The sequence below is a fragment of the Ornithodoros turicata genome, chromosome 6 (genome assembly GCF_037126465.1).
Source record: "Ornithodoros turicata isolate Travis chromosome 6, ASM3712646v1, whole genome shotgun sequence".
Taxonomy (NCBI): Eukaryota; Metazoa; Arthropoda; class Arachnida; order Ixodida; family Argasidae; genus Ornithodoros; species Ornithodoros turicata.
In genome coordinates this window covers 8,384,820-8,395,648 of record NC_088206.1, presented here as the reverse complement: position 1 = coordinate 8,395,648, position 10,829 = coordinate 8,384,820, and the positions used below count along the sequence as shown (strand labels likewise).

The 10,829-nt window shown below is 44.6% G+C and overlaps 1 protein-coding gene across 1 annotated transcript; it reads left to right on the top strand.

Moving 5' to 3' along the window:
- The first annotated feature begins 122 nt into the window (after window positions 1-122).
- Window positions 123-9,693, top strand: LOC135397610 (uncharacterized). Its single transcript, XM_064629231.1, has 9 exons — window positions 123-531; window positions 1,317-1,403; window positions 3,373-3,415; window positions 3,914-4,002; window positions 6,866-6,955; window positions 7,044-7,079; window positions 7,264-7,287; window positions 7,359-7,415; window positions 9,526-9,693. Exons 2-9 carry the CDS (start codon window positions 1,356-1,358, stop codon window positions 9,592-9,594), a joined length of 456 nt encoding a protein of 151 aa, XP_064485301.1. The 5' UTR covers window positions 123-531; window positions 1,317-1,355; the 3' UTR covers window positions 9,595-9,693.
- The last annotated feature ends 1,136 nt before the right edge of the window (window positions 9,694-10,829 follow it).

Genomic DNA, 10,829 nt, shown 5'->3' with positions numbered 1-10,829 from the left:
CAACTAAGTGAAGTTTATTCAAAGAGGAAGTATTTATAGAAAGAAAAAAAAACATTGTACGTCAACGTAGCGCGTATCAGAGCCCAGTCCACGTCATCAAGTTCACGGACTCGCCACATGGTAGAGTAGAAAGTGCTGCAGTCATACTCCTGACCTTGAGGGTTCATCAAGGTTCAACAAATTACCTACACCGTCAAGAAATTGCTTTTCCTGGTTAGTGAGGGATAAGGAAGGTGAGCTGACACATCTCTCACCAAACATGTGGATGGCAAGGGCCTCCGTTATTTCACGCACAGTTTGGTCTCTATGTGTTGCGGATCGCGGCCATCTTCCTGAGGAGAAGAAGAAGAAGAAGAAGAAGAACACGCATTCTGTGCATTCTGTTCATTCTCGCGATTGAGTCAGTGTTCCGTGGCTAATTCCAGTTCCAGTGTTCCAGCGCGCCAGTTTTCGTGAAGACCAAGACGAAGAAGAACACAAGAATTACTGTTTTCACCCACCATAACCGCAAGATATCATCGATAACTATCGGTAACGTTTCTATCCACTGTCGTGCTAATCAATAACACTACAAAACAAATTATAACCACCTTCCCATTCCTAAAAAAAATGTGATTAATATATGCATACTTGTCGCGAAATAGTTCATCGAATTGTCCCGAGGAGGGTAATCCCAGGTATTTGCGCAATCAATCAGCCGATATCAGAGGTAAGCGAGCCTATTAACAGAAGTGACCGTTTATTAACAAAACACTGGTAATTTTTGCGGTGCGCTCGCACCTTCTGTGGTGCAATCGTACCATTTCCTTTCTTTTTTCTTTTCTGCTTTGGGGTCTACCGTCTTTCTTTTTTTGGGGGTAGCAGAATTCGCTTGCGCGAATTTAACCTCCCCTTGTTATTTTACCAACCAACCAACCAACCAACTGGTAATTTTTTGCTCTTCTGTAATCAAACTCAAACTCAAACTGGTAATTGTGGCACCGTTTTACAGCAAGTGACCTGCGACTGTCTAGTAGTTGAACAGAAATTGCTATGCTATTAGAATGCGATGCAACATATACTCAAAGTTGAATTCTCTCTGAATCACTCAAGATGACAGCAACGATTCAGTTAAGCCTTTGCAGTTGACATGATTATATCGTGTATAAGACGGCGATAATGAAATCTGTCTGACTGTGGTCGTGCTCTGAACACGTCCATGTCCTTACTACTGAAGTCTTGGCGTTGCAGCGCACAGCGTGGACATGTATCTTGCACGTTTGGATTCTGAGTTAGGACTGAACAGGCCTCATATGATGTAATTTTTTCCGTCCCAGGACCATATTTAAAACTGCTCGACCTGAAGACCCGCAGCCATGTGCGACCTGAAGACAGGTCTGACTTGCTATGCCATCGTCATGATAGTAAGCAGAACTTTCCCTTTCCAATAAGTGATAGAAAACAGTTATGCGCTATGTAGGGTGGCAGAGCAAGCTTTACAAGCGCCTGTACCAACAGCGCTGAGCAGTGGTAGCTCAGTTCTCTTACGAGGATTTCTCTTATCACCATAAGTGAAAAGCTTTGAGGTCTTATCTGCGCTCTTCTGGAAATTCAAACTTTGTTTCTTCCATTTTGGGAACATGAAAAACGACACGACAAAAACGACTTCAACATGGCACCGCATATTGATAAAGTTAATAAATATAACAATATATTATTATCACAGAGATAGATAAGATGGATAAGAATATATAAACACTTGATATAAGCATAGTTCCGGGTTATATAGCGTACACAGAAAGCTTATTCGAGAAGCTGAGACCTTTTCATTTATAGCTATGCAGCCGGCTAACAGCGATATGCGTATGGCTCTCATTGTGAAGTAACGCCACAACGCAGCAGATTATAGAGGCCTGAACCAAATAGTAACTACGCAGAGTTAGAGAGTAAATACCCAACCTTGCAAAGTATTTCAGATAGAGTATTAAACGCTCTTAAAAGTAACTCGTTACTTTCAAGATGCATTTTTTTGCGTGCGTCACAGTTCGAATTCGCTGTCCAAGAAATACGAAGTAAATACGAAGGAAAGCGAAGTCAAAAATGGTAAATGGCATTACCAAAAAGTTTTATTAGCTCACAGGAACAACTGCGTTTCAAAATTACTCTCCGACAGGCTGCCCACGTTCTTTAGGCAGGGTGCTTTAGGCAGGGATTCGTCTATCCTGCCCGATAGAGGGCTCACTGGTTTACCAGCATGCCCTTCAGGAACTCGAAAACCAGAGGCGCTGCACGCTACCCCTTCCTATGAGGAAGCCGTGGATGTCTCGAATATCTCAGGCGGTATAAAGCAGGGGCCTAAGACCCTAATCATGCCGCGGGAAGCATTGACCTTAGACCACAGCATGGAGGGCCGCTCAGAAAAGAAATTAGCGTAATTACGACGAATACCCTAAAACAGCGTGAAAGAAAAATACGCACACACAAATAAAGAAGTACTTATAGTTATCGTGGAGCCGGACGGTGTGCAACATTCATTACTGAAAAGAACTCTACCTGACACAGCAAGAGCAATAAATAAGCTGCCCTTTTTAAAATCTGGTACCAAAAATGTGAAAGAAAATTCGAGAGAAATACGTACATAATGCTTCACGAACGATTATGATAATATGGTCACAAACGCAAAGAAAACACGAACTATGTCCCCCCCCCCCCCCCCCCAACACACTCTACATCTTCTCGCAGTTCTGTGATTGTGAGAACGTAGTCTAGGTACACGCCATATTATTGCCTTTACATACTGTTTCATACTTGGAAACAAGAAACAGAAAAATCTGAGAGAAACAGCAAGATTATGTACAATATTGAACATTGTACATTTTTGTTGCGGCTGGTAGCGGTGAAGTGCAAAAGGACGCTCTTCCACTCCCTTATCTACCAATGAATTACGTCTTTACACCAATTAGTTAGGCGCTTTTGCGCTTCGATGCGACGAGCCGCGACAAAAATATGTAAACCGCAACTAATTACGGCAACAAATGACCAGCTTCGTGGCAGATTTTTCTCTAAAAGGCGTCTACTGAAGGTCGCAAGCGGGGAGTATCCATTTTAATGCGGATGATTTTTTCACCAAACTTATTCGAATTTATATTTAAATAATGAGCGCCTTCCACTCATTCACACGGTAGCGCAGCCTGTAGGTGGTATCGGACAGATACTTGTAAGAAAAAAATTCTTCGATTGGTGCACCCGTTCGCGAATTATTTAGCCCGGGGATTTAACTGAAACACCCAGTATATGAGGGCAATTGATGTTCTGAGGCTGAAATGGAAATGATTTGGGCTATGGAAATGCGTCAATGTAAATTCTGTATAGCAACTACTGCTGTTATTCCAGGTTTTCACAGGATTCCTGTTGCTCGAACAAGTCCTGGCCGGTTGTAAGTTGAAAAGTCGTTTCGTGTTTTTTTAAATTTTATTTGTCTCGTATTCATTCAAACGAAACTACGGTAGACACGTGTTTGAGAACAAATACGGTGCTCCACGCTACACTTCAAGAGAAGCTCCTGTGGATTTTTTCATAACCGTATTCACGAGAAGCCAGCTCCAGTGCCATAGTTCTCTCTGCAATAGATGTCAGAGGTCACTCAACGACCACTGAAATGGCTGCTTTGAATTTCAAACTGGTTTGGTGTGCAGAAACTTATACCCTCTGATCATCTTAAGGACATCCTCGGGATACCATTATTTTTAACCTGGATGTCTGATCCACCTACGTACGTTGTCAGGGAAGAAAGGGAAGTCGCAAAACTAGACACCACACCACTAAAGCACCACAAACATGACGCGCCTCATGTTTGTGGTCTTTTAGGTTATTGATGCGTCACTACACGCGTTTTTAAACTAGTAATTATTTCATTTATTTCAATTATTTCCAGGGGCGACAAACATCTTTCTTGTGGGGTTCGTGATTGCCACTGCTTTCCATCTATTCATGCACTTCGTCCTGCTGGATGGCGTGACTAAAGTAAGAGTATTGCTGGTTACTGTACGTGTCAGCGATATCGCTGCAAAAGCAGCCGGGCGATTCCACGCGAAATCATCCAGCGGACCCGCTCGGCCCTCACAAAACTATCGCGAATTTTTACGAAAATTTTTTTAGCAGTCCCTAATAGTGCAAAACGACACACCACGAAACATTTCTTCCCAAATATCAATGTGGCGGGTGCTACACACGGGCAAAGTTCGCAGCACTGGCGAAAACCGTGCCTGGCGTGAACGGCAGCTGCGGCTCATAGAAAGCACCTAGAACTGTGCGGTTTTCTTTTGCGTATAGAGGAAACCATGCTTTACACGGCGCTCAAATCCAGGTTGTCGTGCTGTAATCGGTGCTGGTATACAAAGGCCGGAAGTTTCGCAATTTTCCTCCTACTTCGCGATTTTTTTGTGGAAAATCAAACCATCAAATTTTAATGAATATTTTTCCTTGACAAGGTCTCGTGAAATACTTCAACAGGAAATATCGCGAGACACGTAATTGTTCTAGTCATTGCAGGAAAAAAAGAGGAAGTATGCGATTTTTCCAAAATTCGCTACAATCGAGCGTAAAACACGCAATGAAGAGGTCGGAAGAGACGCCTGAAACCAAAACAGTTTTATAGAATGAGCCTTCCTCTACAACATATTAAAAAATCTCGAGGGTGTTTTTTCGTATACTCTAGAAAATAATTTTTTTGTAGTAGATGGTATTACGGCCACTGACCCACATTGCATGTATCCGGCGGGGTGCTATATTTGTTTCTTGGGCTCCCGTTTTAATTATTCGTATTTCCGATTTTTTTTTCTGGTTGGTTTTCAATATGACAGCCACCCGGACCAAAGGAACATGGCTCCAGTTGAGCGCTGTGGAGTTCCAATTCACCAGTATGAATATTATAGGCGCGTAGATGCAGGTTCAGTTGATGAAAGTTTCCTTTAACTGAATGCTGAACAATTCAGCAAAAATATTAACCACGAAAAGTCTAACAAATTATAACGCTAGAGGAAAAGACGAACGTGCAAAAAAGTCATTTACATGGCAGTACTGGAAACGACGGAATCTCGTGGTGGTGGTTCATCGTCCATGCTGTCCTAGGTTCCAGTGAGGCTCACAGCTATATAAAGCCTCGCACCACTCGTGTATGGAAGCGTATACCCGCGGATATCCGCAAGAAACTTTTGGGTTCGGATGAAATATGGACGCTTGTTGTGATCTGCGGATCGGACGTGGATGGCGCCGGATCAGGAGCGGGTCAGACTCGGATAAACCGCGAGATTGCGCCATCAGTTTGCTTCACACTAGGTACAGAAGATAGAGTACAAGGTGTACGAAAGCAGCTCGCGCATCTGAGAGAGATCTCTGGCTCTGGCGTCTCGAGTCGAGGTGCGCGTTCGGCGCCGATCTTGCGTTTCACTTGCAATAAACTCTACTTATCCCGTTTGGTGCAAAATGTGTTGCTGTGCTTGGTGCCGTATAATCTTTCGTGGAAGCTAAATCTGTACTTGCTGTCGTGTATCTTTTGGTAGCATCATGGACGCTCAGGACCTGTCCTCGCTAAAAAGCTATGCCGCTCCGGGGTTTTCACTGTCGGAACGAGAGAGAGGAAGTCGCCCGTGTGGATGAAGTTTGGTGACAGCTTTTTTTGTTTCTTTTTTTTTCTGCTTTGTGCTGACGGGAACGTTTATTTCCTGGAAAATTGGCCTGATATATCGAGCATAGAAACTGAACTATTGCTGCGTGCCGTGGGAGACGCGGATTTTTCGGATAGGCTGCGGATGTGAAAAAGCTCATCCCCACAGGGCTTTAGCTCACACGACAAAAAGTATTACTTAGACCTGCCCATCACCGCTAATCCCCCATCTCCGTTGCCGGCACCGTGCACACCGGAAACAATGCCATAAACTTAACCACCCAGGATTGCAATACGCGTGTTATGCTACAGAAGCAAAGGCTATGGTAACCTTGCAGAAGTCTGTACCACAGCATATTGCTTGCTCATTAAAACCCAACCAGACCAGAGAAAAAGTGAAAATCAAAAGAATTAAAACAGGAGCCCAAGAAACAAGTATAGCACCCCACTGGACACATGCAACGTGGGTGACTGTGGTCGTAATACCCTCTACTACAAAAAAATTATTTTCTCCTGTATACGAAAAAACACCCTCGAGATTTTTTAATATGTTGTAGAGGAAGGCTCGTTCTATAAAACTGTTTTGGTTTCAGGCGTCTCTTCCGACCTCTTCATTGCGTGTTTTACGCTCGATTGTAGCGAATTTTTTAAAAATCGCATACTTCCTCTTTTTTTCCTGCAATGACTATGAAAGTTACGTGTCTGGCGATTTTTCCTGTTGAAGTATTCCTTAGGGCCTTGACAGGAAAAAATATTCATTAAAATTTAATGGTTTGATTTTCCACAAAAAAATCGCGAAGTAGGAGGAAAATTGCGAAACTTCCGGCCTTTGTATACCAGCACCGATTACAGCACGACAACCTGGATTTGAGCGCCGTGTAAAGCATGGTTTCCTCTATACGCAAAAGAAAACCGCACAGTTCTAGGTGCTTTCTATGAGCCGCAGCTGCCGTTCACGCCAGGCACGGTTTTCGCCAGTGCTGCGAACTTTGCTCGTGTGTAGCACCCGCCACATTGATATTTGGGAAGAAATGTTTCGTGGTGTGTCGTTTTGCACTATTAGGGACTGCTAAAAAATTTTTCGTAAAAATTCGCGATAGTTTTGTGAGGGCCGAGCAGGTCCGCTGGATGATTTCGCGTGGAATCGCCCAGCTTGATGCAGCATGCGCGGACGACCATTCTTTTAGTTTAACGTGATACTCACTCGCCCATTCTTTTTAGGGACGACGGGACCTACTTCGTGTATATATGATCTACGTGTTGGTGCATTTAGTTCTCACAGTCATCGGCCTCTTCCTGAAAATCATAATAGTATGGCGACAAAATCGGCATAAAGATGATGATGATAAAATACCTAATCGTTTGTGTCTTTCTCCGACCATTTTTTGCCTTTTTGCAGATCAGCCACATTAACTTCAGGAGTAATTCGAAATTTGTAAGTAAGAGCGATGCAAGTTAGTGGTCAAAGATTCGGTAGATGTAACCCTGACCTTTCTGGCGGGGTGTACTAGTCGCTTACATTACCTATGGTGTAAGTGCATGCAAGTAAACCGATTAACCAAGAAACGAATTCGCCAATAAAATAATTAAACCAATTCTCACGCTTCTTTTTCCCCAAGGACGATGGTGAGGAAGAAGAAATTGTAAGTTGAAATCTTAGATACACATTTTTTTAAGCCAAAGTGAGCAAAGACATCATCTGTTACAATTGCAGAGGTTCGCGATCTATGTGAAAATTTTCATAAGAGAAGCAGTCAATATTATAGGAGATGTAAGTATATTTTCAATGCGTCTTGCACGAGTACCTATACGGTATCTGTCATGAGACAGGTTGCTGCAGTACTTGCTCGCGTGCAAGCCCCACGCCATAACGTCACTTACCACGAGACCATAGTTAGATGCGAGCCCGCGTCAGATTGATAGTATCCGCATCCATACGGTATCTGAGCACGTAGGATCCGCCACTGCAGCCGCAACCACGCGTCATTGTCACAAAAAAGTAATCTATGCTTAGTCATACCACAGGACGAGACATTGCGGCATAAACAACATTGTTCGAGTATTGCATATATCCGCACATCCGTGGTTATTACATTCGAAGGTTGCAATTCGATTTCAATTGGGAAAATTTTATGCAGCGTACGCCAGTGTACTTTCAACGCACAAAAACTTTCCAGGAACGTTAAGTGTCACCAACAGTTGTCGAATAGTTAAAGGCACAGCAGTCATAAAGCAAATAATAGCGGTTGTACACTCTTAAAAATGAACTTCGCCGCATAGCACGCTCCTAGCCAACCATTATCTCGAATGATATCGTTATCTGCCCTGATTTGTTAAAGACGGGAGGCGTACGCCTTTTTTGTGACACTTATGCGCTTCATAATTGTCACAAAAAGGTGTACGCCTCCCCTTTTTAACGAACCAGGGGGCTTAATCGCTTCATCGTCGTTACGGTCGTTACAAGCTAACGACTGGCGGGAAATTAAGAAAAATGCGTGCGGGAAATTTAAAAAGGTGGGCACGTGATAAAACACGTGCACGGCGCTCTTCGCGCGATACGTGAAGGCCGTGGTACACGTCACGCGCAAGGTGTGACGTGCGATTATGGTTGGCTAGGAGCGTGCTATGCGGTGAAGTTCATTTTTAAGAGTGTTCGACAACATTTTGTATTCACTGCGTGCTCCAGAACGGTCGGCAGAGACACTATAAGGCCGGAGTATACCATTAGCTTTATGCGATGGCGAGGCAGCAGGGGAGTTTTCCCATAGGCCATAACTTTGCTTTTGAACTTCTGAATTAGCGGCCGCAGCAGTAGCGTAGGAGGCACAGAGCGTGTTGGCAACTGCGGTATTGTTTACGTTTCGAACATTCCGAAGGCGTACGCAGTAGCTAAGCCCTTTATGGCGAATTCGGGTGGTCATTTCATGGCAACACGGCCTGGCGCTCGGAAACTGCCCGCGCTGCGTCACGTGACTTTTGCCACCCGAACATGAGTGTTAGAAATCTAGCGATTTTAATCGCTTGCATCACGCTAGAGGCATCCGGTCGCTTGTCTTCGGATTTCGTCGTCTACTAACTCGCGTAAACTTCGACGTACCAACCAATGCGGGCCCTCGCCACCCGCTGCTCGGTCGTTTCGAGAGCGGACGCAAAAAGTGCTAGCTGGCAAATTCCGGGCGCTCAGAAAGCGCCACGCGCTATTTCCTAGCGCTATATTGCAGATCGCTATATGTCGGAACAGGCCTTGACACCAAAGAATGTTCTACAAGTTACTTTGCGAAGAACATAAATTGATGCACATGGACGCGTTCATATAGAGGAAGTTTTCTGCGAAAATAATGCCATGTTTATCCTAGCATTTCCCACTGTGCTAATTCTCCCGGCGCACGCGTTTGGTCTGCACTGACAGCTTGTATGAAGCAAATGAAGTAGCCAGGTTGCGTAATTGGCACGGTCCTCTGATATCATTGCCGGCGTCAGGACTAGAATCTGACAACTTGAGCTTTCCAAGGCCTATATTTCCGTGACATGTTATGGAGTGCGCTTTTACCTGTAGGGAAGCTACTGACACTCGCAGACTGTACGGTCCCGTTTAACCTATACGAGCGGCACGTTGAAGTACTTATGTACTTATTGCCCAAGTCGTCATACATGTGCGTAAGCAGCTGACAAGTAGCGGAGTACACGCATCGTCGCCCGTGTGTGTTCCTCAATGGGTCACCGTGGCCTATTCATTGAGATGTGAAATTTTGCGCTTTCAATATGCATTTCAATTTTGAGCTGCAGTGGCCCCTTCAATGTTTGACACACACTCAGTGAACACCTGGCGCAAATATTGTATTGTATTGTGCGTATTGTATTGTATTGTTCGTGTTTTTCAGTTGCTGGTCTTCTACAACGTCAGGGTTTATTACGAGAGTTTGCCGCCAGACCAAGAGCATGTACTGTAGTTTGCGCCGTGTAGCCTGTACTGCAGGTCCCCGACAAGCTGACACCGAAACGGTATACCGTGAAATTACCGTGTAAATTTAAGAATAAACCAAACTCGCAACCAAACTATGGCAGCACGATGTGGTCTCCCCTGAAGATACAGCTTGTGGCAGTGGTTGGTAGATACACGTGTCCGTGATTGAGTACAGACAACTGTGTAGGTGAACGTGCTTCTCTCAGTGAAGCTCCGCTTGTGGATGGAGAAGGAAGCACAGGTACTTGCTGACGTCCTGCGGGGTGCCTCATTCTATAAACTATACCTGAATTATTCCAGGTGCCATTTGAAATAATCCAAGCGCCATTCAATTTAAAATCCGGGTGCTGTTCAATTTAATCCGGGTGCCATCGGGTGCCGCAGCAAGAAGAGCGCGAAAAGACATGATTCGCATAGCAGACGACACCGCTGGTGCTGTCATCTGCTACACAATGTCTTCTGACTGAACTGCAGGATATTCCGCGCGGTTAGAAGAGCGCGATAAGGCATGACTCGCATAGCAGACTACACCATCGGTCCTGTCGCCTGGTACGGAATATCTTGAGGATAGCTGCAGGATATGCGTGATGGTCTTCAAACCGCTGGGAATAGCTTGCAGCAGAGTCGAAAGATATTCCTTCGCAGACGACAGGACCACTTATATGAACCATAACTTATCGCGCTTTTTTAACTGCGCGGAATATCCTCCAAAGCGGACGACATGACCAATGGTGTCGTCTGCTATGCTTCCGCTTTAACTCCCGAAATCTGGGTGTTGTGCGCATGTTCAACATAAGACGCAGCAGAGCTCATGTAAGCAGCATTTTACTTTTCCTTCCACTACATGTCTGTACAGTATTCTCCGGGGATGTCCCTCGTGCGAGTACACGGTTATAGTGCTTAAAAACACCATGATTTATTCAGATGGCTGACTAAAATGGATGGCTAAAAACCTAGTGAGTTTCTGAGCAAGGCATTAATCGCTTGCTATGGTGTAAGCCCGGAAAAACCCAAAGCTTCCTGGCAGACTATATGCTGTTCAGACGTGGTGAGGGAGGACGTCAGGAAGGAGCAAAGGTGGGGAGTAATGAATGAGTTGCATATTGTTGTTGGTATCTTCGTTTATGGAGGGATTTGGCGCATACTCGTGTGGAAGAAAAGTAATTTCCCCACCTCTGCAACACAGCCGGTGGTATGATTTTCACTTTCGGGCGAGTTTTC

Bases quoted from the DNA above. Each gene is read 5' to 3' on its own strand.
- LOC135397610 (XM_064629231.1), top strand. From the start codon at position 1,356: ATGTGCGACCTGAAGACAGGTCTGACTTGCTATGCCATCGTCATGATA. The intron at 7,080-7,263 runs GTAAGTAAGAGC...TTTTTCCCCAAG, and splicing joins TCAGGAGTAATTCGAAATTT to GACGATGGTGAGGAAGAAGA. The intron at 7,288-7,358 runs GTAAGTTGAAAT...TTACAATTGCAG, and splicing joins ATGGTGAGGAAGAAGAAATT to AGGTTCGCGATCTATGTGAA.